Genomic DNA, 27,596 nt, shown 5'->3' with positions numbered 1-27,596 from the left:
GGAAGTGTGGTTAGCAGGGAGCTCAGAACTGAGGCAGCTAGAAGCATTGCCCCAAGGGTTCCTTTTGCAACATGGGGAGTGTTGAGGCCTGGTTTTAGATATCTGTGGAAGAAAAAATACAAGTTTTGTGCTTTAAAGTGTTCTAGAGGCAAAAGCTGGTTGAGTTTTTGTTTCATTCTGGCCTGTATCAAAGGGCTGTAGCTTTTAAAGGATAAACCATGTTTAGGGGTTGATAATGCTGTCTTTTCTTTTAAACTTTCTCTCTCTTCAGTGCATTTATTTTTCTAAACAATGTGTGATAACCAAGTCATGGCAGCCAAAGGGAGTTCTGCCATTCATTTCAGTAGACATGGGGAATTTCCTGGTGGAGTTTACTTCAAATGAGATTTTATTTATTTTAGATATGGAAATGTCCAGATATTTATGGAGGTGTCTGTTGCTTCAGCACTGAACAGACTTTTAGCCTCAGCCATGACCCATTTCCCTGGTTAGAGGAGCAGAAGCAGAGTCCTCTGGCTGTAGTCAGAAGTGTCACTGCAGAGTTCAGTTCTGCTGTACACCTCTAGGGCAGAAGTGCTGTCCCTGTGTTTAATGCTATTGATTCCTCACTTTCCATGGAATTTATGTAGGGCTAATTCAGTGCTGTGCAGCAGCAATGGTGTGTATTTAGATATTTAGAGGGAAAATGCATGGTCACATTCATTCTGCCAGCATGTGGCTCAGAACCCATCAGGGCATCCTGGCAAAGGAGAGGAAAATGCCCCAAGAAATTAAAAACTCCATCGTTTTACTCTCAGGGCAGCTTTTTTCTCTTCAGCCAAGACGAATGGAAATACCTCAAAACAAAGATGTTTTGCCTTGGAATTTCTGTTCAAGATTGATGGACTGTTTATCTCTATATAGTTGTCTCATGTGTAATTCGGGATCTCCTGTTTAATTTTGAATGGCTGTGAACTTTAACATTTACTTTTCTTATTCTTCTTCTTACCCTTTGGCCAGAAGGACCCAGTACTACTTATAAAATATTTCTGACATTTGTTGAGTGAGATCACAGACCTCAAAGTGTTTTCCAAAGGTTGAACCAGATCATCACTCCCACCTTCTGGATGGGAAACCTGTTTCCTGGCGGGATGTGCACGGGTGAATAATGCAGGAGGATGGGGATGGGGACAGAAACCCAGTCCCTGCATTCCAGCTCAGATCAAAGCACTTGGATCTAGCTATCTGCTTCAGAGGGAGTGGGAAGGAAAGGTTATTTTTGTATAGTCTGAGTCACTCATGCTAATTTATTTTTCATAATATGGCTTTCTTGTGTGGGGCTTTCTGTACCTGCTTAATGTTGCACTGTTTTTTTGTTCCAGAAATCAAACCTGTCATTAGCTTGCTGTCAAATGGTAGGATTTGTAGTTTGCTCTTTGGTGCTTTAGCTTGCTGTTCCTGGCCAAAAAAAAAAGTGAAATCTCAGATAAAGGTGTACATCCCTGTACTTTTCGGCATCTTGTTACATGCAGATAAGCAAGAGCTGTTGATTTTTTTTGAGTTTGTTGGCTGGAATGACAAAGCTGACGCTGAGAGTCGAGTGAATGTGTGCAGAGCTGAGATTGCACTTTGGTGCTAAGCTGGTTCCAGTTCACACCAGGCTTCAAGGCTCAATCCTTCCCTCTAGAATTCTACACTCTTCATTTACACCAGCAGGGCTGTTTCCTACATTCTCATTTAACAGAGTTGTATTTCTAAGTTTGCTGGTACAGCTGCTTAATTAATTCTGTGGGATTAACTGCTGTAGTTACAGCAGGTCCTGTGAGACCCGGTGGACTCTGTGGTGCAGGGTTTGGGACAGGTTCAGTAATTAAGAAGAAAAAGGCTGTTTTTGGTGTCGTAGGTGTTTCTATGTGTCTCCTTCCTGCGCGTGTTTGGCCGCAGCCCGTAACGGTGCCGCTCTCTCCCCTCGCAGACTGTGACGCCATGGGGAACGCGGAGAGCCAGAGCGTGGAGCACGCCTTCTACGGGGACAAGCACACCAGCCTGGGCCGCAAGCACACCTCCCGCTCCCTGCGCCTCTCCAACAAAGCCTCCCGCCGCTCCCGCCACGCCTCCTCCGGCAAAATCATCCACCGCAACTCGGAGGTGAGCACCCGCTCCAGCAGCACGCCCAGCATCCCCCAGTCCCTGGCGGAGAACGGCCTGGAGCCCTTCGCCCCAGAGGCCAACCTGGAGGACTTTGGGAGCCCCATGTGGGTGGACCGCGTGGACATGGGCCTGCGGCCCGTGTCCTACCACACCGACTCGTCGGTGACGCCCAGCGTGGACAGCAGCACCGTCCTCACGGCCGCCTCCGTGCAGAGCATGCCCGGCTCGGAGGAGAGCAGGCTCTACGGCGACGAGCCGCCCTTCCTGGCGGAGGGCGACGGCAGGGGACACCGGTACGCGGCCAACGGGACCGGCTTCATGGACACGGCCAGCTTCAAGAAGAAGCGCTCCAAGTCTGCCGACATCTGGCGCGAGGACAGCCTGGAGTTCTCGCTCTCCGACCTCAGCCAGGAGCACTTGACGAGCAACGAGGAGATCCTGGGCTTGGCCGAGGAGAAGGACGCCGAGGCCGCCCCAGGCACGGAGGCCGGGGGCAGCCCCCAGCCCCTGGTCGCCTGCCAACGTGCCAACTCCATGAGTGACTTGTATTCCCCCAAAACCCCAGGCACTGCCATGAACGGGGGCCCGCGGAACGCCTTCGGAGGGTACTGCCGGAACCTGGTGTCCGACATCCCGGATATCGGGAGCCATAAGATGGCCTCGGTCACCGCCGAGGATGCGCCTTCTTCCTACAGCAACTACAACACGCTGCCCTGCAGGAAGTCACACTGCCTCTCCGAAGGGGCCACCAACCCCCAGATCAGCCACAGCAGCAGCATGCAGGGCAGGAGGGCCAAAACCACTCAGGTAAGACACTTTTCTCCTGTGATGTGGCATTTGCTGAGCTGGGTCTGTAGATAGAAGGTTTTCCAGGTTCTCCCAGGCTCTGTTTTCCTTCAACACCCCTTTTCCAAGAAGAGGGGTGTTTCCAGGACAGAGCTGAACTAGGCGATCTCCAGAGCTGTCTTGATCCCATCACTGCTTCCTTCCTTATTGCAGCTCTCTTCGGGCCTTTTCCACTCTCTGCTGCCTCTGGAAAAGATAAATCTGCATTTGCCAGCTAAAGAATTTCCTGCATGCTTTGCAGTGCTGACAGTGCCTTTTTTCCCAGGGTAGCTGCCAAATTGCATCACTCCACTGCGGAGCTTGTGCGTGTTGTGTCCCCCCTGTCTGCCCTCCCTGCCCTGTCACCCTCCCCTGCCTGCACCCTGTGAACAGTCGTGGCTGGAGGCAAAGAAACCCGTGAGTGTTTCCCCTCCCCTCTGTAGTAAACACTGGCTGGGCTGAAATTTCACTCTTCCAGTTAGCTGACATTCACATCTGTGCAAAACGTCACCCCGCAGCAGTGCTGTCCCCGCACAGAGGGCTGCTGTAAACTGAGAAATGGTGGGGGATGGAGATGAAGGGGGAAGATGCTGCTTCTCCGAGCCAGGGAGGACTTGTGCCCTCATCCTTCCAACAGACAGCACAGAGCCAAGAGGAGCTTTGCTGTTGGGTGCCCCTCCAAACACCACTCCTGCAATCCTGCTGCTGGGATTTTACTCTTAGTTGCCCTGCTTTTCTTGGCCTGGTACAGTTACATAGCACCACAAACAGTGGTTCTGCTGGCAGATCAGTGGCAGAGAGGGAGAGAAAGGAGATACCAGGAGAGAGGAGCCTGTGCCCCTACCTCGGCTGGCACGGGGTCGCTGAGTGACTTCCTGGCTGTGCTTGATCTGTAGTGATGCTCTGCTTCCAAATACAAAAATGACATGCTGGGACAGATGCTGCAGCATCCCACAACAGCAGCTTTTGTGCTTCAAAATCAGCTCTTGGTTTTTGGAGGTAAAGCCCCTTGGTGCACCAGCAGGATAAAAACCAAGACAACAACAACAAGCAAAAAAAAAAAAAAAAAAAGATGTTACTTGGCAGCCTTGGAGGTAACAGCTTTTGTGGAGATTGTTAGGTGCAACTGCTGCCTCCAGCCTGCTTTCAAGAAAAGGAGAACAGTGTTGGTGGTGAACAGCAAAGCATTTGTTTTTTCATCGTCTTGGTGCCTGTCCTGGCATTCAGAAGATTCCTTTGAGGCAGGTAGTGAAAGTTATGAATTTAAGTAGTATTTTGTGAGGCCTCAGCCATGCCCAGGGAAATAATTTTGTGGGGCTGGTTTCACTAGATGTATCTCTCCTGAGACTGCAGACGGTGGCTATAAGGAGTCTCAGCAGTGATTATTACCACGGATAAATTCAACAAAATTAAAGCTTTGGAAAGGTCAAAATTCCTCCTCCCACGTCTTTAATCCCAGCAGCATCCAGTAAGTATAAGATTCTTGTCAGCAGTGAAGTCATGTTAGCCCAAGCCTCCCTTTAGCAAGCTTAGGGAAATGACTGTCATTATGTGTTTGATAGAGCGAAAAGGAAGTCCAAATTTGCACACAAAGTGAAAGGAGTAGTTCCTTGGTGAACCTGATGAGGTGGCTTTGGAGGGAAGTGACCAAGCTGTGTCTGTGCCAGGTCCCCAGTCTAACAGTGTCTCAGCACTTTCCTCCTCTTTACTCATCACCCCCATGTGAAGTGGAGAGTGATGGTGGTGGGAGCTGAGGTGCAGAGCTGAAGGCCTTGCTGCTTTGCTGTTAATGTGCTCCTTGGCACTGTGTTGGCACCTTTTATCTCTCTCTGCCCTCCCAGAGTTTCAACACTTTCTACACGAGCTTCACACTCTCTCTGACCACGCTAAGCGGTGCCCCAGAGCCTGCGTGTGTGTCATCAGGCTGTGGAGCAGTTCATGCTACAAAAACAACTCAGTGCACTGAGGCAAAAACTTTGTGTTTTTACCAGCCTTTTGACCTGCCTCCCCCAACCCAATGCCACAAAATAGGAGTTACATCTTAGGGCCACAGGGGCACCACACAAAGGTGACCCAGGGCCAAGTGTAATGTGGTGTTGGACACAGTTTTCCCTCTTGGCCTCCAGGCCAGTGACCTGCCACTCCTCTGGTGTTTCAGTGCAGAGGTAGCTCCCTTTTTCAGAGTCACCTCATGGAGCCTCAAAGCCAGGGGTGAGGTTTCTACCCAGATCTCTGTTGCCAGTCCTCACAAGAATTTGGGGTTGTGTTAGTCAGTGGGGTGTTTTTTCAGTTTTTGGAAAGTTGTAGCTTGGATATTTGCCTAGTTTTTTAGTCTCAGCTGCCCTGGAAGGTCCTGATGGTCACTTGTATGTGTCTTTTGACTAGTCTAGTTCTATGCATCACCATGGTTTCTATATGTTAAATTCACTAGAAGTTGTGACTAGCTGTATTTTTTGTGCTGTGCTGACCACTGGAAAAATTCATCCTGGAATGTGTCACGGAAACAAGGTGCCAGAATCATGGCTGTACATGTTTTGTTCTAATGCCTTATCCATGGGTTCTTTGCAAGCACATGGCTTACATTAAAAGGGGAAAAAAACCCACCCCAAAACACAGCAGAAAATCTCTCCCTTCCAAATTTAAACCTTAAATTGAATGGTGGGAGTCACTCTCCCCTAATTGAGGAGAGCTTTATGGAGAGATAATTACATTCAATGTGCACAAGCGATTAGTGCTCACAGGGTGGCTCTGGGGCACCCACGCAGCAGCTCTGCTTCCTAACATTTTAACATTAGGGATTTGGATCTGCTGAGCGAGACTTCCCGGAGAGCTCTGCTGGGATCATGTTGGGCTTTTGGAGCTGATGTGATGTAGGTGGAAAGGGCTTAATTGGCTGACATTTTCACCCATTTTTGCTTGAAGGGAGACAAACACTGTTTGGATACAGCTTGTTCTGTCTGTGGGCTGTGAGATCCCCAGGATCCTACAGCCTGTTTGTTGGGATCCAGATTTTGTGAAATGGCCCTGTTGTGTCCTGTTTGTAGCTAAACATCTGCCTGCAGGAGACTCCTTCCTCCTCCTCCTGATCCTCCTGATAGATGTTCAGGGACAAATGTAACCCACTGTTTCCCTGCTGTTACCAGCCCTAATTGAAGTTTCAAGAAGGGAATTTGCCCAGAGAAGCTGTGGCTGCCCCATCCCTAGAAATGTTCCAGGCCTAGTTGGATGGGGTTTGGAGCAACCTGGTCCAGTGGAAAGTGTCCCTGCCTATAGCAGGGAGTGGATGGTCTTAAAGGTCTCTTCCAACCCAAACCCTTCTATGATTCCTTGAATTAGGGGATGGGAACACTGAGATATGGTTTTGTGCCACTTCCAAGCCTGTCTTGCCACCTCCTTATTCCATTCCATGTCTGCGGGGGAGTGATGGTGTTTTACAAGCATTTTTAGAGCATGGTGAGGACCCTGTGTGCTGTAAAATCCAGGGGGACACCGTGGCCAAAGCGTTTCCCCGTGGTCCCCTCTCACGAGGAGGATGGCTCCTTCCCTCGTTCCTCTCCGAGCTTTTTGATTTCCTCTGGAAAGCTCAATTCCAGTGTTCCCATGGGGCACTCCAGTTTGTTTACAGGACTTTTGAGAAGGAGCAACAGCTCTGCAGGGAAAGCAAGGGATTTTTTACCGTGTCCAGTGCAGTGTTAGTTGTGAAACAGAGAAGGGAGAAAGGGAACAAACTTCCTGCCCGACTGACTTGGAAACTGCACCGGCTTCAGCGCCAGCCCCAGGCTGCATCCTTGGCGTGTTAAATCCCCTTTTGTCCAATTTTCTTCAAATTTATTACTATTTTTAGGCCTCTCTAGGTAGCCTGAAGGAATTTGGGATCCTCAAACCTTAAAAAAAAAATGAAATCCTACGTAAAAAAATTTTTGCAGAATATGCAGGAGATGAAACCAAGGGGTTTTGTGGGAATTAGATCAGGGCATACAGAGAAGCCAGTCTAAAATTAGATAGTCTTTCCAGTCGATATTATTTTATTTTACTATCTCAGGGAATTTTGTAACAGGTTATAGTGTCCCATTATGTTCCATAGGATGGCTGAACTCCAGAGAGCTGATACTTGGGTTTCAGTTGTGTGAAACTTTTTCACAAAATGGTTTTGTGGCATAGAGGATGTCACCTCAACATGTACAAGGACCACACTGGGTCAGTTCCAGGAAAGCAGCATCCAGCCTAATACCTTGATCCCCACTACCAACTGCCCAGGAAAAGAAGAAAGAAACTGGGAGAGTACGGGGTGAACTTTCCTTTAGGGCAGAAGATTAGAGATTTGAGCTTCCTGTGCAAGGAATGCATCCAAGGCTGTTGGGTTGACCTGTCCCCCATGAATTCTCTTTTATGAAATAATTTTCTGCTCCTGGCTTCCCCTGCATCCTGTTCACTCTCTGCAGAGCACTTGTGACCTTCCAGCCTGCTCTTATAGCCCTCCTTGGCCATGGCTTTTCCAGGCAGAGCATCTCCAGCAGCTGAAGCTCTGCTCCTATTAAAGCAATCCTGTCTGTAGTCTGGAAAACAGGGCTGTTTTCAACCTAAGTGTGATTCCTAATCAGACGGACACAGACCTTTAATCTTAGTTGTTTGACTCCAGATGGAATCAAGGAAAGAAATACAGACAAAGTTGTGCATCGTTAAATGATAATTAATGACACGTAGGTTAGTAAGTAGCTAAAATCAAGCTGTTCCTGGTTTGCAGCTGCAGTGTGGATGTCACTGATTCCAGCCCTGGTTCCCGCAGTGCCTTTCAGACAGAGGTTGTTCCCAAGGTCTGATGCAGCCTGAGCCAAATCTCCCAGAAGCTGGAGATCTGTGAGCGGGAAGGTTTGGCTCAGGTGGCTCATGGAGCTGGATCCCCACAGGTCACTGTGCTGAGCCTCCAGGCAAACAGCCCTGTTAAACCCAAATGTCTCTGCCTCCAGCCTCCAGCCACAGGGCTCCCAGGGGAAGGAAGGGCTGGGAATGGGCTGGGGGATGGGGAAACCACACGCTTTTGTGGCAGCCTGAGCTTGCACCAGTGTGAACTCCTTGGGAATCCACATCTTGGGTGCTGGTGTGGTGGGTGTGAATGACCAGCCCCATTTAAAGTCTAGACCAAATAGCCTGGCTGACTGGAAGTGGATTCAGAGTGAGCCTGGAGGAAGGTCTTCCCTGCTCTGTCACTGGGCTGCCCTTCCCACATGGAGGAGATTAGATCAGGTATTTCCTCTTCAAGGTATTTTAAAGCAAATAGTCACTCCCTGCAGAGCACACAACTCTGCCCCAATATTTTCAGGGAAAGGAGCATGTGAAAATTGGTGTTTTGGTCTTCACTGGCAAATATTTTGATACTCCCTCAAAGATCTTAATTTGTTTTTCTTCCTTCGCTCTTGGTCGAAAGCCAAGGGAAAGCAAGTCACCACTCCTGATATTTGATCTAGCTCCATTCAGGCATGGGTTGTTTCTAAACAGTAATACTTTGTCATTTATACGTCTGAAGTGCTTGTGCCACTGGCAATAATTGTATTCTCAGTACAGTTATACATGCTGCAAGTTTTCAGTTTTAAGTATTTTGCATTCAAAAATCACAGACAGGTTGTCCCAGCTGCTTGTTTGCTGGGCTGTGCTTACTTAGATGGATGCAGTTTGCAGGAGTGATCCTTTCCAGTGAAGTGCTCCATCGAAATGTTTCTTCCCAGAGAGCTTCAGCATGTGATCCTGTGACTAGTTATCATCCCAGATGACAGGCATTTCCCTGCTCCCTTAAATTGGGTGGTTGTTCAGGTGAACTCCTCCCAGATATGTTTTGAGTTCAAGGTGCTGTTCTAGTAGCCCCTTTCCCATATCTGCCCTCTCTGTTGCATTTCTCAGGAAGATTTGCCTCTTCTTGGCTTCAGTGAACAAAAATAACCTAACCCTGTTAGAGCTTGATTCTCCTTCATGGAATTATCTACTTTGGATGTCCCCCTTGGAGAGAAGGGTGAAGCTGTCACATGCATTTCCCTACAGCTTTGTGGGGGACAGTTTCATTTTCAACCCTTTCTATCTCACGACTCCAGGGCTGTACTTTCCTGACTGCTGCAGGAGTCCCTGTGGGTCCATAATTTGCTTTTTAGGGCATCTAAGTCAGGTAAGAAAACCAGGCTCCTTGGAGGGGAATGGATACTCCCATATTTGAGTATCTTCTGGGTGCCTGGCACCTTGTCTGTCCTTCCGTGGTGCCAAATTACTCTGTACAGCACTCACCAAGGCAAGTTCACGAAGGAATCCTGGAACCAAATCCACTGAAATCCATGCCTTAAGATTTTCCCAGCAATTATTGCCCAGAAACCTGTGACTGTGATTCATCCTTTTTTAATAAGACTGAAGCTCATTGCTAGGAGAAGTATCCAGAGGTCTAGGCTAGGACCTTTTCTGTAGGGAGCAAACTTGCTTTCAGAGAACCATGACCCAAACCTGCTTGCTTATTAAACCCCTCTGAGCAGCTGTGAGGACACATTCAAGAATTTGTTTATTTTGTTTCTTTTGTTTATTTCTTGATCTAAAGAGCTGTTGCCCAGTGCAGTGAGTGCACAGAAGTAGGAACTAAAGCTGCTTGTCCATATCAGTATCCCATCTCTTTGAATTCCCAAACCAACCCACCATCTCAGCCTGGTGTCCACATACAAATTGGAGTTGGCTTGTAGCTGTACCTCACTCAACTTGGGAGCCCTCCTGGGAGGTGTAAACAAGACCTGACCAATCCAACAGCAAACTGAGCTGTGGAGCTGCTTTTGTGTTTCTCCACCACAACTTTAAAACCCACTCGGGTTTCAATTCAACCCATTTCTCCCACTCGGGTTTCAATTGCAATTTATTTTTGCTTCTTGTTATGTTTTGCATCTTTTCAAGACAGATCAATCTCCTCATGCATCACCAGGTGCTCATGTGACTGTGGAGAAAGGATTTAATTTGGATTTTCAGCAAGCCATTCCTTGACCAGCAAATGATGGTGGAGTCAGTACTGAAAAGAAAGGAAAAACACTTATCAGGCCAATCTTTTTGTACATGGGAGCTTCAAAGGGACACAGTCACATAAAAGCATGCAAACCATCAGGCTGCTCACCCGTTTGAAATGTATCCTGTGGTTCTTGCCTAAGGAGCAGCCAGACAGGTTGTGTGCAATCTCAGGCTCTTGCTGAGCCGTGAGCACCTGATTGCTCTGTTGCTAAACAGGACGGGGAACAAAGGATATGCATTCTCTTGGAGGGACCCCCTTCCAAGGAAAAAACCCACTCAGTGATACTTTTAATCTAATGATTAATTTAGAAAGAAGCATTAACCACATAAGGAGGTGTTTATATTAGGGAAGTAAGATTTTTTCCAAGCTAAATCAGCCCCCAAGTGGCCATGAATCACTGCTGTCAGTGGGGCAGGAGAAGGTGATTCACCAAGGCATTTCAGTAGTGTCTGTAGCAGGGCTGCTGGTGGGAAGTTTGGGAAGTGAACTGGTGTATTGCAAGTGCTCTGTGTCCAGTCACGAGCCAGAGAGTTTGGCAAGGCTTATCCCATCCAGTGGTCTCTTGCTAGCAGAGGCCAGCACCAAATATGTTCAACAAGGGGACAAAGACACTTGGAACATACCCCAAAACTTTTCTCCTGGTTTTTGCTAGCTGAAAGTAGGCATTTTTTCTAAAGCAAAAGGTTTTTTCCCCCCTGTATATCTTCTAAATCTAGCAAAAAATATTTAACAAATGTTATGTAGCAGTTGGACTCAATGATCCTGATGGGTCCCTTCCAACTCAGCATATTTTATGGTTCTATACAGTGTATGAGTGTCACGTGAGTATGCAAAAGGTACAACACCAACGACATTAGCCTGATGTAGCTTGCATTACAGCTTCATTGCCTACTGGCTTGTTTTGCCTGAAACCCAGTGTTTATGTGGAGAAAACACCTATATTTAAGTGGGTTGCTAATTCTTCCACTAGCATTTTACCCAGTTGGTTCATCAGTTGAATTGTTCTGTGCAGTTTGATGGGGCTGTGATAACTCGTTCCAGTTCATTTCACTCGGATGCTCCGGGGGCTGTGGTAGCTGCCCTGGCACGTGGCCTGATTGCTGGGCCTCACTGTGCCCTTGTTGGTAACAATGGCACCATTCAGATTCTCGCTGGCATCAGTCATTCCACCTTTCCCTTCATCCCTGTCTGCTGAGCCTGCTTTCATAAACCCTGGGCACCTACAGCCGATACGGTGGCACTGCCAGTGTAAGGAGTGGTGCTGCTCTGTCTCCTTCAGCAGCATAGGGGATCCCAGATCCTGGTGGGAGCTGTGCTTCCCGATCTCCCCATCACATCACAGTCCCAGGGCCTGGTTAGTTCCCTCCTCCAGCCTGTGGTCTCGACGTGCCTCTCTCCCTGCTCTCCACAGAGCAATCTTCAGTCGGAGCAACAAAGCCCCTGTTTATTCCGTCTGTTTTCCCCATGGACTGAGACCTGCTGTGTCTGCAAAATGCCAAGACCTGCTGTTCCCACGGCTTCCCCCATCTCTGTGTCTTGGAGGAAGTGTGCTTTCTTTTCTTTGCTGCATGCTTTCTGCTTGGTGTGACTGATGGAATGATCTCCACCTCCCCCCTTGCTTTGCCCTCTTGTCCTCCCGGGGCCGACACTGAGGAAACACCAGTGGGAAGGACAAGCAGGGCAGCACAGGTTTTAGTTCCAACCTGGAATGATCTCTCTGGACAAAAAGACTCCTCTGTGTGGAGACAGCTGCCTGCCAGCCTGACAGTACAAAACAAGATCCCTGTCAAGGTGCAAAATATCAGGGGCAGTGTCCTCGCTGGGGTTTTAAACCAGTGGAATGAAGCAGAGCTCCTTGATGGCAGCAGTGCCAGTGCTCATGATTTGTTATAATGTGGGTACAATGCCCCAAACCATGGGTGTCAGGAATGTGCATTCTGCTCTCTTCAGCTGTCTCCCAGCTCCTGTGATGTGCCTGGCACATGCCATCGTGCTGGAGAGCCGCAGGGACACTGGACAGGGGTCAGAGGGGTGAGCAGTGAAGGCTGAGCTGTGGCTGTAGTTCAGCCTCAGCAGTCTTTGCCTAGAAACTCCTTCTGCAGAGCAGTGAAAAGCCTGTTGGGTTAGCAAGCCCTTGTCGTGCATCCCATCCTGGACCTGGAATAAGTCTTCCTTGGAGGAGAGAGGTGTTGTTGTTGCCCGTGGGGCTCTTTGAGAACCCAAGCAGGAAACGTGAGTAATTTTTAAATACCTCTCATCAAGGTCACACAATCTTGGCTTTGCTTCCAGGCAGTGGCCTGTGGTGGCATTGTCAGCAGGTACTTGGAAGCTGGACATCAAAGCTTTTGTGTCCACCCTGTGCTGGCGCTGCTGAGGCACCTCGAGTGCTGCGTCCACTTTGGGGACCATCAGGACAAGAAGGACATTGAGGGGCTGGAGCATGTCCAGGGAAGGGAATGGAGCTGGGGAAGGGGCTGGAGCACCAGGAGCAGCTGAGGGAGCTGGGGGGGCTCAACCTGGAGAAAAGAAGGCTCAGTGGGGACCTTCTGGCTCTGCAACTCCCTGACAGAAGGGGGGAGCTGGGGGGAGTTCGGGCTCTGCTCCCAGGAAAAGGGATAGGAGGAGAGGAAACAACCTCAGGCTGTGCCAGGGAGGGTCCAGGTTGGACATCAGGAGGAATTTCTTCACAGAAAGGGTGGTCAGGCATTGGAAGGGGCTGCTCAGGGAGGTGGTGGAGTCCCCATCCCTGGAGGTGTCCAGGGAAGGACTGGATGTGGCACTCAGTGCTCTGGGCTGGGGGACAAGGTGGGGATGGGGCACAGGGGGGACTCGATGATCTCAGAGGCCTTTTTCCCACCCAAATTAGATGATTCTGTGAAATGATTCTGTGATTCCTCAGCCACCTCACCAGCACAGAGCCATCCTGCCAATGGTAGGAGCTGGGATGCTCCACTTCCAGCATCCTTGTTTGCCAGTGTGCAGGAGTGGTTCTGTGCCCCCAGTGATGTGTTCGTCAAACCCTGCTACGTTTTGCTCTTGGCTTGGGACTGTTACCCCCTCAAATCCCTGTGGAAGCACAAGACTGAACCTCTGTGCTTTCTGCTGAACTGTCTGTTCTCAGTGTAGCACTGCGAGGCCGGGGCAGAGCTTTTCCTACCCTGCGATGAGAAGGAGCTGACGCTGCAGCAGGAGCTCAGCAGCCAGAGAGCTGTGCAGTGAACACTCTTAACCCCCCTGACCCCAGGCCCGACCTCGTGCCACACACACTTCCGAAGGCACTGAGCTCCCTCAGTGCTGTGCCTCATAACTCACGAGCCCGAACAATATTGGCTCCAAACTGTGGGGTTTGAACTGTTCTGACCTTTGTGTGCCCAGACCCTCCTCCTACCGCAGGCCTTGAATGGGTTGTCCCGAAGTCTTTGATACGGGATATTTAGGAGTGGAAGAGGGAGTGCAGGGAGCAGAGGGAGATTGGGAGCAGGGCTGCAGCATTACACTGAAAGGATCTTTTGACCCATCCTGCCATCATTGTGGTAAAGATTATCAAGATGTTCGCAAAATGTGCTACAGTGTAAGCTCGTGAGCAAATATAACAGTCACTCTGAGTCTTCCATCCTTGAGTTTTTTTATAAATAGTGAACTGTTATGGCCATATATTAGTTACAGAGTGTAATCCCCCTTTGTGGACAGGGAAACTGAGGCAACTAATGCAGTGTCTCATCAAGGTTACATGGGAAGGCTGTGGCACACTGGGAGCCTGCATTGCAGAACTGGGCCTAAATAGCTCTGAGGGAACTTCAGTTTTTGGAAAAATACTCTCTCTGCTAAAAAGCACCAAGAAAGTTTCATGCATGCACTGGCTGACAAGATCACAAATCGTTATCTCCCTCAGGTTGGTCATCTGTTTTAGTAGCTCTTTGTTTTCTTAAATCAACTAATTTTAATTAAAGCATGAGATATGCTTCCTAAAAGTAACATCAGCTGAGATTGTAGAATTAACTCTTTACTTTTTGTATGGCATAGAATCACAGAATGGTTTGGGGTGGAAGGGACCTTAAAGCTCATCTCATTCCAACCCCTTGCCATGGACAGGGACACCTTCCACTAGACCAGGCTGCTTGGACTTGGATAGCTGTGCTCACTGAGCAGGGAAGGAAGTGCTTATTCTTCCAGCTGGACTCCAAGTCTCCCTTGAGAGGTGGCTCTTAGGAAGAACGGGCTCATCCATTACAAATTAATGCCTTAAAAGTTGGTCATCCTCTCCTCTCCCCTAAGGTTTCCTCATCCAGCTCTTACTCCACAGGAGGATGGTTTCAAACAGAGCTGGTGGAGGGTTTGTTTCCACAGGGCTGCTCTCGGATACATAGAAAACTGGTGCTTGAACCAACATCTGGAAGCTTGTTTTCTCTCAAAATAAATACTTCATTCTGCTACCTCTTCTCAGAGACTCCTCTTTTTTAACTTATAAATCAAGCACCAGCTTGCAGGAGAGATAGAGGCTGAAATCCCTGTTGTTTTGGCCTTATTTCTCACCTCTTTGCGTCTTCTTCCCTGGCTCTCTCTTCTCCTGAGTACCTGACTTGTTTCTTTGCACTTACAGGGCTTGGCCTTTATTTGTTCTCCTTCAAAATTTGCCCCAGGTGTCTGTAGATACTGAGATGCTGGTGGTGATCCCACTTGGGGCTGTAGCCTTGTAGCAGGGGTCAGGCTGAGTCACTGAGCCTTCAAAACCTCAATTCAGTTGTGTATTTTCCTGTCTTGCTCAAACTGACTGTATTCTTTCTCTTTTGATCCTTAAACTGCATGTTCTTGGGGACCAGGAAGGCTCGGGTCTGTCACCAGGGGGTTTGGCAGGGGATATCACATGGCCCACCGTTAGGGTTTGTGATGTACAAGTGATGCAAAACAGAAATAATCTCTAAATTACATTAACCTGTCAGGATAAAAAAAAAAAAGTGCCTTTTTAGTTACGTAACTTGCAGAGGGCAGTCCTGGGATGTCTAAAATGTGTCTTCAGCTGTAGGTGTGAGTGCACAATATCAATGTTTTCTTCTCAAAATGCGTAGGCTGGTCGCTGCTTTTCTCGACACTGCCAGTTTTTGCTGCCATATGTTCTTCTTTTGCAAAACCTTTAGCACTGTTAACTTGGCTTGATGTAAACAGATGATGCTGCATCTTATGTTCCAAATTGCTAAGGCTGCAGAGGCACCACCTGGAATCGTGCATGTGTGACTGGTCTGTCCTAAACTGAAAGCTCTGCCTACCCCACCTTTTCTTCCAGTGGTTTGTCTCCAGAAGGAGATGAGGGATTTCCAGTGCCAGACAGAACGGGGGTGTGAAGAGCTGTGGTGCCACCTCAGTCTGGGGTTCGGTTGGTGTCTCCAGAAGGGGTTTGTCTCACCCTGTGTCTCTCCTGCAAACAGGACGTCAACGCCGGCGAGGGGAGCGAGTTCACCGACAGCGGCATCGAGGGAGCGGCCACCGACACCGACCTGCTGTCCCGGCGCTCCAATGCCACCACCTCCAGCTACTCCCCGACAGCCAGCCGGGCCTTCATCGGCAGCGACAGCGGGAGCAGCTCCACGGGCGATGGGCTCCGCCAGGGCGTGTACGAGAACTTCCGCCGGGAGCTGGAGATGAGCACGGCCAACAGCGGGGAGCTGGAGGAGGCCGGCTCTGCCCTCAGCGACGAGCAGAGCAGCGGCACCCTCAGCTCCCCCGGCCAGTCCGACATCCTGCTCACGGCCGCCCAGGGCACCGTGAGGAAAGCGGGAGCCCTGGCCGTGAAGAACTTCCTGGTGCACAAGAAGAATAAGAAAGTGGAGTCGGCCACGCGCAGGAAGTGGAAGCACTACTGGGTTTCCCTGAAAGGTACAGGGAAGGCGTCCTGTGGGTTGGGAATCGCTACCGATGGTGAAACCAGTGGCCTTACAAAAGCTGCTGTGAGCTTCAGGGGAGTTAACATAAAGTCTGAGGAATGGTCCCGCTGCCTTGCAGAGGAGGCTGTGTTTGATGGCTGTGGATGTGCTCCCACCTGTGCTGTGTGTGCAGCCCGAGGCACGTGGCTGTGCTGCACAGCACTGGGGTTCATGCCCTGCTGGCACCACCCAAGGTGGCTTCCCTGAGTGTTTCCTTTAGGAGGTTTGTCCATGGCTTGCTGACAAACTGAATATCTGTGTGCAGCTTTGGGCATGTGATGGTGGGAGTTTGTTGGTGGTGCCAGTGGCCTGTGTTCAGACAGGGGCTCTGCCGTGGCGTGCATTCCTCTTGCACCTCTTGGGCTTCACAGAATAGACAAAAAGCCATGGTTTGGTCACTGAGGCTGGAGTGTGGCTTGGTGGACGTTTGCTCTGGCTGTGTCACCCATCCTGAGCATCCCTCCTCAGCTGCCTGGGACACAGACCCTTTTCTCCCAGAATTTCTGCAGTTCCTGCAAGGCACAGAGGTGTTAATGGAGCAGTGGAGCTCAGGAGCTGACCTCCTGGTGTGACCTCTAATTAATCTTCATGTGGTTCATCAGCAGGAAACCAGTTTGGGGACTGGCCTCGCTCTCTTCCACCACAACTCGAGACAGGGGAGGCAGAGCCGTGTTTCCTGCTGTTGGTGGGATCACCCAGAAAGCTCAGCATGGTTAAACCCCATCCTCCCCACACTTAGAGCACTTGTTTGTTTTTAATTTGCAGCGCTATTTTAAAAGCAACAGCAAAGTTAAGAGCCAGCTTTTCCTTGGGGTGGTTAGAGGGATGGGGAAATGGAAGAGGAGAAGGGGAGGTGAGGGGCAGGGGACAGCCCTAATCCCCTGGGAGGGGGGCCCTGTGGCAGGAAGATCTTGCTGTGAGGAGCAGGCAAACAAAGGGCCATCTGGGAGGAAAAAGGGGAAGGATGAGCAGGGAGTAGATGTTGTTTTGAAGTGCTTTGACTCAAGTGGAGTGTTAGCGCCTTGGATTGCTGTGCCTTAATACTGCCAGTGTTTAACCCAGGCTTTGAAGTGAACAGCTGCCATTGTTTGGCTGCAAATACTTCTCTGAGAGGCTGGGTACCCGGCCATCCCTTTGCACTGAGACGGCTGATTCCAGTGGCACAGAAAGTGTGTACCAGCATAAAACCAACTGGAGATAATGTGGGAAGGTTGGAGAGGAGACCCTTTTTCTTCTTCTTCTTCTTTTTTTTTTTTCTGGAATATCCCAAATTTTAGGCTTGCTGTATACTTTTTTTTTTTCCTTCCCTGAGAGGATCGTAAAGATTATTTTGGAACACCAAGCAGGTTGGTTGCTGTCCCCAGCTAACATGTGTTCCTCTTTGAGCTTTTTGTCTGTCAGTCAGTGAGGACAGCTCATTCCAGCCCATTTTAATTCCAGTTACTGTCTGCATCCAGTAATTAAATCGCTTGATCTTTGCCTTGCAGGGACTGTAGCTGCAGCTGCAGAGGCTGAGGCTGGGCTGTGCCTGGAGGCCTGTCTGCTCCCAGGGCTGGCTCACAGCTGGCTGTCACCCTCAGGAGACACGGGGTGGCAGTGGATGACCCCCACTTTGGGATTTGTTATGAAGTTTCTTGTCTGGGGCTGTATTTTACTGCCCATGACTTTCTCAGCTCTGTTTTGGCAATCCTAGGGAGAGCAAAATGACCTGCTGGGTCAGGGCTTGGTGTCCCTGTGTCATGGAAACCCCACCTTGTGGGGCTGAAAACTGGGCAGTTGCTGGTGCTCTCCACTGTGAGGCTGAAAACCTGGACAGGCCCTGGCAAATCTTCCCTGTGCCAGTTTATTTACAGTCCTGAGTCTCAGCGCTGAATAGATGCAGGGTGGCATTTAAACGTCTTACTTGCTAACACTGGATGGTCTCTTGCAGGGTGCACGTTGTTCTTCTATGAGACTGATGGCAGGTCTGGCATTGACCACAACAGCATCCCAAAACACGCTGTCTGGGTGGAGAACAGCATCGTGCAGGCTGTGCCTGAGCACCCCAAGAAGGACTTCGTCTTCTGTCTCAGCAACTCCCTTGGAGATGCTTTCCTCTTCCAGGTGGGTCTGGTTCAAGGGGCTTACAAAGTTGTTCTCTTGTTCTGTCTCTGATGAAGAAGCTTCTCTGTGGTAGGATGTGCCCCCATGGCATCACTCCCCAGAGCAAAAAATATAATTGCACTGTCCTGTAGGTCCTTGCAGCTCACATAAACAAAGGGCTGCGTTCTCAAACTGGTGCAAAACTAAAAAGCCCTTCTGACCCAAATGGAGTGGTGCTGGCTTACATCTTGAAGAGACTGAGTATCTGAGGGCATGCTGAAAAAAAAATCATGTTTTTGCAGACCAGCTTCTCTGCCACCTCAGTGGGATTTTTCCTCAGCTTCTAGTGTAGTACTGCCCTGCCACATGGTTCCTTCCTGGGAAGGGGACATGTATTTTGCCACCTGGAGAGCTTCCTCAAGGTGATGATCTACTGATTTGGAGTCATGGATTCACAGAATGGTTTGGGATGGAAGGGACCTTAAAGATCATCCAGTTCCTCCCCCTGCCATGGGCAGGGACACCTTCCACTGTCCCAACTTGCTCCAAGCACTGTCCAACCCAGCCTTGGACACTTCGAGGGATGGGGCAGCCACAGCTTCTCTGGGCAACCTGTGCCAGTGCCTCTCCACCCTCAGAGGGAAGGATTTCTTCCTAATATCCAATCTAAACCTATGCTCTGTCAGTTTGAAGCCATTCCCCCTTGTCCCTTCACTCCAGCCCCTTGTAAGAAGTCTCTCTCCATCTTTCCTGAAGACTCCTTGCAGGTCCTGGAAGGCCACAATTAGGTCACCCCAAAGCTTCTCTTCTCCAGGCTGAACAATCCCAGTCTCTCAGCCTTCCCTCCCAGCACAGCTGCTCCATCCCTCTGATCCCCTTGGTGCCTCCCCTGGACTCTCTCCAGCAGCTCCATGTCCTTGCTGTGCTGTTCCCCAGGGCTGGAGGCAGCTCCGCAGGGGGGTCTCACCTGAGGGGGCAAAGGGGCAGAATCCCCCCCTTCCCTGCTGCCCAGGCTGTGGGATCAGCCCAGGATCTTTTCCATGCAGTTTTCTAAGGAAAACCCTTCATTCTCATAGGATTAATGCCAGTGGATGTGAAGTACTGAAAAGGTCACAGCTTGAGGCACGTGGGGCCTTACCCATTAAAAGCCCCGTGTTGTCATGCCATGGGTAGGTTTTCATGTTGGGAAAAAGCAAAAACCAGCCTTTTCAAATGAAACCCAGTCATTTATATTGCCTTGCAGAAATGTTTCACGATGTATCCCTTCTGCCATGGAAGCCATACATGGCTAGTGAAGCAGAAGGGAAGGAAGGGATGAGTTGGGGCGCAGGGAAGGGGATCAGCTGCAGCGGTGGGAGTGGCGTGAGGGATGTGCTGGCCCTGCTGCCCTCACAGCAGTGGTACTTCCTTCTCATGTCCCACACACCACCCACACACAGCACAGTGCTGTAGTAGGGGGTTTGACCTGCAGAAGACTATTTCTGTCCTGTGGAGAATGTGTACACAGGGAGAAAAACAGAGTTGCTTTGTGATGCCCACAGATATTGGACATCTTGTAACAAGCCTTCCCACTGCATTGCACCTAGAGACATCACATTCCTCCTACACAACCATGCCTTGCTCAGTCACTTCTGATTGTGCCTACACAGATCCAGTACTTGCAGATGTCACATGAATTTTCCAGGAGCTCAGAGCAACTTGTGATACCACGTATTTATGTGTCAGGTGTTTGCAGCTTGTTTGTGTGGTCCTTTCCGTTGGGAAGGGCAGTGATTCCTCTTGCCTGCTGATCTGCCAGAAGAGTCTTCAGCTCCTAAAATCCACTCCAGATTCCTTTTTTCCCCTCCCTCCCCAGGAAACCAAAAAGAAAACTGAATCTAATGGTATACAGATAATATTTTGAAATTCATTAAGCTAAAAAATACGACCCCTTCCTGTTAGAATTTTGTTAGGAATTAATAAAACCGTCTCACTGTACGTCCAGTGCTGCTCTCTTCTCTGCTGGGGATGATGTTTCACCAACTGGCTGTAGGCAAGGTGCCTCCCATTCTGCAAATAATTCCTCTATTTCCAGCAGAAATTGCTCATCAAGGAGGGCCCAGTGATGGGGATAAGACATTGTAAGCCCCTGTCTGTGAATGAGAGTTTGTTAATGGTATTGTCTGGGCAGGGAGCCTGACAAATTTAAGCAATATCCAGTGCCAACTGAAGACAAGGAAATTGGGAGTAAGAAGTCAGTCATTCCTGTGTAGGCCCTGTGTGCTGCTTAGGACTTCTAACCTGAGTTAAGGAAAGTGGTGCCATTCTGGGACATTTGTGTCTTACTTGCTTCAGTCCCCAAAAGTTTTGGGAACAGCAGCCTGAAGTCCAGCCTGTGCATATGTGATTTCCAGAGCAGGCTTCTCTGGGAATCTCTCCCTGGCTTCAGTGAGCCTCGTCCTTTGCTGTTGGTTGTGACCGCAGCGAGGATGACCTTCCTCATCTATGCCAGCAACTGGAGAAGTCATGCTGTGCTCTCTATTAATAGATCAGGTGTCATCAGGAAGTTTAATTAGAACAAGGTGGTTTGGCACCTTGATACTTTTCCAGCCAGGAGCCAAATACCAGTGTGACTATTGCTACAGGCTGACACTCAGAGAGAGTCCTCTGCAACCCCGAGTTTGTTTTGCAACCTACTGTACAAAGAAATGGAGTTTAGTAAGAAGCCTAAAAGGATTGAGTTTTTATTTGGAAGGTCTGGAAAAGGAATGCTTTGAAATATTCTTCTTTCTGTGTCAAAAGCCTCTAATCAGAATAGTCCTCTTCCAAAAATATGTACTGATGCCCCTGGTATCTCATGGAATGGTTTGGGTTGGAAGGGACCTTAGAGATCATCCAGTCCCACCCCCTGCCATGGGCAGGGACACCTTCCACTATCCCAGGTTGCTCCAAGCCCTGTCCAACCTGGCCTTGGACACTTCTAGGGAGGGGAAGTGTTCCCTTTTCCCAAGCTGTCACATGCATGCTTGGAAGGGACAGTACCAGAGCTGTAAAAATTAGGATGAGCCTGCTCTTAATGATAACAGCGTTGTCCTCAGAGGGCTTTGGGACTTTCAGAAGTTGAAAACTCTGTGCACCATATTAAAGCTGCTCATAGTTATCATGGTCACATTTTATGCCATTGATTTATTACTAACTGTTGCGTGCCAGAAAAGCTCTCTGTTCCTAGGAAGAACACAGAGGCTGGTGCATTCACTGCATTAAGGAACTGGGAGTTTAGAAAACATCATTAAATGCCGAGCTACAAATTATGGCAGCATGGCGTTGAACAAGGAAGGCGATTCCTGAGACCTTGCTGGGAAGCTGCAAGGCACAGATATAGGTGTAATTCCAAGTGCTGAGGGCCTGGTGCCGAGTTAAAAATGGCCTCCTTAAGGATGAGGGGGCGTTTATTACTGCCACAGAAATAAGTGGATTTAAGGCTTTGAATCTTGAGATCAAAGGGAGAGGAAACTCCTCGGAATTGCATTTGTTAATCTCCAATCGATTTTGAAGAGGATCCTGACTTCTTTTCCCCCTGTTTTGCTCTCCTCAGACCTGCAGCCAGACGGAGCTGGAGAACTGGATCACAGCGATCCACTCGGCCTGCGCGACCGCGGTGGCGCGGCAGCACCACAAGGAGGACACCGTGAAGCTCCTCAAGACTGAGATAAAAAAGCTGGAGCAGAAGATCGACATGGATGAGAAGATGAAGAAAATGGGTGAAATGCAGCTGTCCTCTGTCACAGACTCCAAGAAGAAGAAGACCATCCTGGATCAAGTAATCTCTCTTGCTCACGTTGAATTAAGTCCCCAGCAAGTGTTTAAGGCCTCCCTGGGATCAGTGGTAGCTCTGTCCTGCCCTGCTGTGCCTGAAGCAGGTGGGGTGTGTTGGCAGGAGAGATGGGCTGGCTGCCTTAGTTGCACCATTTCTACAAGCAGTGTGCACTGAGGTACAGCATGGGCTGTCTTCTCCTGGCCTCCACCCACGGGATGTGGATAGCAGGCGGAGAGTGAAGGTCATGGCAGCAGAATTCCTTAGGGAACAGCTGCTCACAAACGTTGCTGCTGTTGTTTAAGGTGTGCCAGAGGCTGGTTCCGTGGCTGGCACATGGGGTGAAGAAGCCATCCTTGGTCACAAGGGCCTGCCTTGACCTCGTGGCTGCAGCCCTGCCTTCCCCTTGGGCCCTGCTCCTTCTGACTTCCAAGTGGACAACGTAGCTGGATTTCAGGAGCAGGGAGCCTCGAGCAGATGTCTCTCCCGCTGCCGCAGCAGCACCTTATTTTAGGAAACTAAACATATGGCTCCTGCCTCACTCATTTGTAGCTCTTTTACCAGAGCTGCCAAATGTGCCTGTAATGCAAAGCATGGGAAGTGGCCAGGGCTAAGCTGAAGAGATTTTGTATCCCCTGGAAGCCCGTGAGAAGGGGGGATGGAGAGGGAAAAGGGGGGAAGATGCTCGTGGCTGTTGAAAGGGCTCCACTCAAAGGCTGTCAGTCACAGCCTCTCTCTTTATGTAACTGAGTTTTTCTGGGTGCTTTGAAACTGTTTCCTATCAGCTGTTTGAATTATTTAGATAAATCCTTCCATGGGCTGATTGCAGTGCTCTTCCACTGATCAGATTAATTATCCCCAGTGCTTGGCACTCTGTTGGTGCTCACAGCAATGCTGCTGCTGCTGATTTGGGATGCTCTGTGTATGGAGTTTGGTGGGGTTTGGTCTTCTTGTTTCTCAGATGCTCTTGATGCATGAAAGAAGCCTCTTAAGGGACTGCTGAAAAGAGAATCCTGGAATACAAGGAAAATTAAAAATGAAATTTTAATCCTATTAATTAGCATTGTATGAAAGGAGCAGTTGTCCCAGGAGAAGGCTTCTACCATGAATGTAGAAAAAGTTGTTTTCCATCTAATGAAAACTCTTATTATTTGTATCCTTTGAGGGGTTGGAAGAGTGGGGGGATGTGGGAAAAATGAGGAATCGGGGTTTCTCGGGTGAGACCAGCAGTGGTGAAAAAAGGTGTACTACTGGGGAAAGCATAAATTTTTTCAAGGCATTCACCACTCTTTTCTCCCTCCTCTCCCCTTCTCTTCTCATGCTCATCACTTCTCAATCTTCCCCTTGCACAGATCTTCGTTTGGGAGCAGAATCTGGAGCAGTTCCAGATGGACCTGTTCCGGTACCGCTGTTACCTGGCGAGTCTCCAGGGAGGGGAGCTCCCCAACCCCAAAAGGCTCCTGGCTTTCGCCAGCCGGCCCACCAAGGTCGCCATGGGCCGCCTTGGGATTTTCTCGGTCTCGTCCTTCCATGCACTGGTGAGTGTGGACAGAGGGCAGGGCTCACCTCTGCCAGCCTGCACGGCGCGGAGGTCACGTCAACCAGCAGCAGTGAGGGGTGAGCCCTCACCTCAGGGTGCAGGATATTCTGCTCCCTGAAAGGGGTCTGTGTTCCTAGATGTCCATTAAAAAGTAGATGCTTGCAGGCCATGGCCTTGTGGAAGTGGAGAACAACCATGTTTCTCCTAAGGTTGGGATTCTGGATGTCCAGACCTGCACTATAAACAGATTTTCTGGTTAATGTCCATGTACGTGGGCTTGATCCAAAAGTCCCATGAAGTCAATGGGAGCCCTTCTTAGGCCCTCAGCATGTGTTGGCTTAGACCTTCTTGGGCATGGCTCACTTTGTGCCATATGGCTGAAACTACTGACCAATTAGTCTAATATCCGGTCTCCGCTGATCGACACCCGATGGTCCACAAAGGAGGGGGAACGTCATTCCCTCCTGCTCACAGTGTGGCAAACGATGTTTCAAGTGGTTGCTTAAACTTAAATGCTGTAACAACCCAGCTCACGAAAGTACAGGGAAATGCATTGCAAAGTGCTGGGGTTCTAATGAATTTAAATCAAGTTCTTGCAGTTTCGGCTTGGACTCCTGGAGGTTCACAGAAATAGCTGAGCTCCACTGTTGTCTTGTAGCTGTCAGCTGTACCCTTCAATTGAATGCAGAGCTGTAATTCAGGCAGGGGTGTTTTTATTCTCTCCTCTATGAAAAGATTAGCGTCATCATCCTGCTAATTGCTGGTGGATTTATTATATTTTTTAAGTGGCGGGCTGTAATTAGCATTTATGCTTATTTTTTTTGCATCTAGCAAAGCACTGAGCGTTAGCCTGAAAAACAGTCTGCCTCTTCATGCTGCTGTCTCTTGAGAGCCAAGGGAAAAAAAATTATGTTTTGAGTATGTTGTGCTGGAAAAGACACGTGCTTTCTTCTCCTCTCAGCAAACTCTTGTGTCCTCCTTTGCCCTCAATAACATGGAGAAATGTAACTCCGCGCTCCTCTGCTGCTGCGAGCCCTAATTGAAACTTCAGGAAGGGAATTTGCCAGAGAAGCTGTGGCTGCCTCATCCCTCGAAGTGTTCAAGGCCAGGTTGGATGGGTCTTGGAGCAATCTGGGATAGTGGAAGGTATCCCTGCCCGTGGTAGGGAGAGGAACTGGATGATCTTTAAGGTCCCTTCCAACGCAAACCAGTCTGTGGTTCTGTGACTCGAGTGGGTGCTGCGTGGTGGTAGTGTGGCATCCCTAACTCTCCTGAGGACTGTACTCCGAGGATGTGCTGAGTTATCCCGGGTGCCTGTGCACAGGTGTCCCAGGTACAGCTAGGGAACATCTCACAAGTCCAGGCTGTGGAAATGGAGACACCTGCAGTAGTGTTTAAGTTCTTTTGCTTGATTTCTCCAAGTTTCCCAAGGAGAACCACCATTCCTCACGCAGTTCCCTGGATACACCAGCCAGCCTTCCGTCCTTCCCAGCTTTGGATGAGGCCTTGGGTCTGCCGCACCCAAACAACCAGTTCCTCAGCTCTGTAGCTCGGGGCGTCGCTGAGATTTGGGTGTTCCCTCTGGGGCTGCCAAATGTTTGACAGTCCCATTGTGCCGGTTTCGGCTGTGGGAACCCAGTCCCAAGGTGTTCCAGGAAGCTATGGCCGAGTCGGCAGGGCGGGTCTGTCTGTCTGTCTGGCTTTGCCTTGCCTCACATTCACACCTGCCATCCCCTACCACTCCCTTTTTGGCAGGAGAGGAGCTCTCACTCCTGAGGCCACCTCCAGGTGGGAAATCTGCTTCCAGCTGGGCCCAAACACTTCCCCTCTGACTAATGTCACACTGATTCCCACCAGAGTTTCCTCACCACCCCTCAGAGAGTTGGGCTCAGCAAAGGCAAATGTCTTTTTGCTCTGAAGGGGTTGCCACTGGCCATTTTTGAAGCACCCCAGCAGTTAACACGGCTCTGATTGAAAGGGTCATTTTGTCCCTTCCCGTGTTTTGCTCACTCCTTCAGATGTCACTGTCTTTTAAGGAAGTGCAGGTTTTTAAATGCCACGACCTCCTTGCAAGCTTTTATCTGGCCTTGCTGCAGTTATGAGTCAGTTCCAGGATGCCCAGAGTGTTTCCACAGGAAAGAGCAGAGAGGAAGACTGAGTTTTTGGGAAGCAACAGATAAGTTTGGATATCTCAGATTTCACGTGTCCAGCTTTGAAACCTTGTCAGGAAAAGAAGAAAAGAACAAAAGAAAAAAAAAAACAACCCGCAAATGAAAAACCAAACCCCTTCACTGGTGCTGAGGCTTTGCTCTGTGATGATTAGGCTGCATTAAAATATCTCAGATTAAATGCCAAAAAATGGGGTGGGGGTGTACTGTCCATGTCAGTTTTTGATGTTTGATGTTGGGAGATATGAGTTAAATTGCAAGAAGAAAGCAGTGGCCTGGCAGCATCACCACTGTGCCTGGAGTAAATACACTCTTTTGCCATAGGATTTACCTTTTTTTTCCAAACAGATTCTACTGTTTGGCAGAGGTAGGATGCTGTAACCTCTGATTTTAAAAGCATGTGGCATTGACAGGTGGCGGCTCGCACAGGGGAGTCGGGAGTGAGGAGAAGGACACAGGCCATGTCCAGATCTGCCAGCAAACGGAGAAGCAGGTTTTCTTCTCTTTGGGGGCTGGATACTACCTCGAAGAAAAAGCAAGGGAGGCCAAGCATTAATCAGGTAAGGGTGGGGAAGCCTGTGATACTGATATTTTCAAGGCTGTTTGTTAGTGTGCAGAATGCAGCTCGCACAGAGTCACTTGCATCAAGCACTTCCACACCCAGCCTTAGCCTTGCCTGGTTAATCTTTCACGGTGTGTAGTCATCTCATTCCTCATCCTCTTCAGAAATCAGGACTGTAATTGCAGATCAGTGTAGAGCAGCTCCTGTCAAAGGTTTGGAGTTTGCCCTTTCTTTAGCTGATTTGGTTGTATTCTTCCTGTTGTTGCATTTTCGCTGCCTCTGCTTTTGCTGGAGGTGCTGTCCCTAATCTCAGGAGCAACAAAGCTTCATGTGTAAAACAGGTGCAACTTTGAAAGGAAAATAATAATGCAGACTTATTTGGTTATTTTTAATTTAAAACTAGAAGTTTGTACAATACTTTAAATGTAGCTGAGCTGGGTGAAAACTTCCTGAAGTGACAAAAAGCTTTACATTTAGTAGGGACAGCCCTTGTTTTGCCTCAGATTTATAAAAAAAGCAGAAGTTGCAATGTTTCCACCCAGTCACTGCCCAGATCTTTCTCGAGAAAACATGTTTCAGTGTGGTAGGAAGGTGCTTCCCTGTTATTCTTCCCAAACATCTCTAATTATAGCTTTCAATTTTTGAGAGCCATACCTCATCTAATTGCAGGAAATGTAGGCTCTGCTCTTCTTTCTTTTCTCTCAGTTTTTGTGGGGAGAGAGGCTCGAGACACACGTTCTGTTCCCCGTGATTTCTTCTGCCGTTTGTTAAGGCAGCAGTGGGTGTTTGTTTTGCTCAGCAGAGGATGGATGCTGCGGAATTGTTGAGCTTGTTTTCAGCCAGACATTAAAAGTTCACCTAATATTTAGTGGCTGAGCAGAAGCTCAGGGTTTTATCTGGAATGCAGCAGATGATTCCCATGTATGTATGGCCAGTCTTCGCAAACGAAGATTTGGGAAAGGTCATTACCTTTCGAGCCTGCGCAGTGGATTTTTTAGGTGAGACACAGTGTGCGCTGAACTGAGCCCACAGGGCCATCCATCTAAGAGAAGGTCACTCTAAACAAACCTACATCCCGAGGACTTCGCTGCCACTGTCCGAGCTTCGCTCGGCCCCGGCAGTTGATTCCCATGAGTGCGTTCCCAATTCCTTGTTTTGATGCTGCAGCATCCCTGTTGCTTTGTATTTACTTGCCCCAAATGAAACACAGCCCCTTGTCCTGAACTAAGATCCTGCCCATGCTGTGTGTGCAAGCCTGTTTTTTTCCCCCTGATCTCACCCTTTTGTTTTTCCTTTCAGGGGGGTAATTGCATTCTTCACGCTGCCTCCCCCACCCCTGCCCCCCTCGCTCCTGACTAAGCACAGCATGGAAAGGGTTCTGTTCCAGGTTAAAGGAAAGTCATACCTGAGAGAGTTGTAGAAAATGTAAAGTTCTGGGGAAGTGGCAGAATGTCTAAATGCAGTGCCTGCACACATTTCCTTTGCATCCTGCAAAGTGTTGCCCATTGGAAGGAGCAAACTGTAAATCCCTGAAGGGCAGAGACCGTCTCCCAT

At 49.2% G+C, this 27,596-nt stretch overlaps 1 protein-coding gene across 7 annotated transcripts in view; it reads left to right on the top strand.

The window, feature by feature from the left end:
- Window positions 1-27,596, top strand: part of TIAM1 (TIAM Rac1 associated GEF 1) — a 136,198-nt gene that overhangs the window by 56,509 nt on the left and 52,093 nt on the right. For all 7 annotated transcript variants that reach the window (XM_039388755.1, XM_039388756.1, XM_039388754.1 and 4 more), the window contains 6 exons: window positions 1,955-2,937; window positions 15,403-15,850; window positions 17,828-18,000; window positions 21,554-21,778; window positions 23,125-23,310; window positions 25,894-26,040. In XM_039388755.1, the coding sequence (XP_039244689.1) occupies window positions 1,966-2,937; window positions 15,403-15,850; window positions 17,828-18,000; window positions 21,554-21,778; window positions 23,125-23,310; window positions 25,894-26,040 (2,151 nt within the window). In that variant the 5' untranslated portion in view covers window positions 1,955-1,965. The remainder of the gene's footprint in view (window positions 1-1,954; window positions 2,938-15,402; window positions 15,851-17,827; window positions 18,001-21,553; window positions 21,779-23,124; window positions 23,311-25,893; window positions 26,041-27,596) is intronic.

This window comes from Pipra filicauda, unplaced genomic scaffold, assembly GCF_003945595.2.
Source record: "Pipra filicauda isolate LSUMZ 115617 unplaced genomic scaffold, ASM394559v2 scaffold680_size158834_pilon, whole genome shotgun sequence".
NCBI classification, from domain to species: domain Eukaryota; kingdom Metazoa; phylum Chordata; class Aves; order Passeriformes; family Pipridae; genus Pipra; species Pipra filicauda.
The sequence above is the reverse complement of the archived record's forward strand: the minus strand, read 5'-3'. Positions and strand labels throughout refer to the sequence as shown.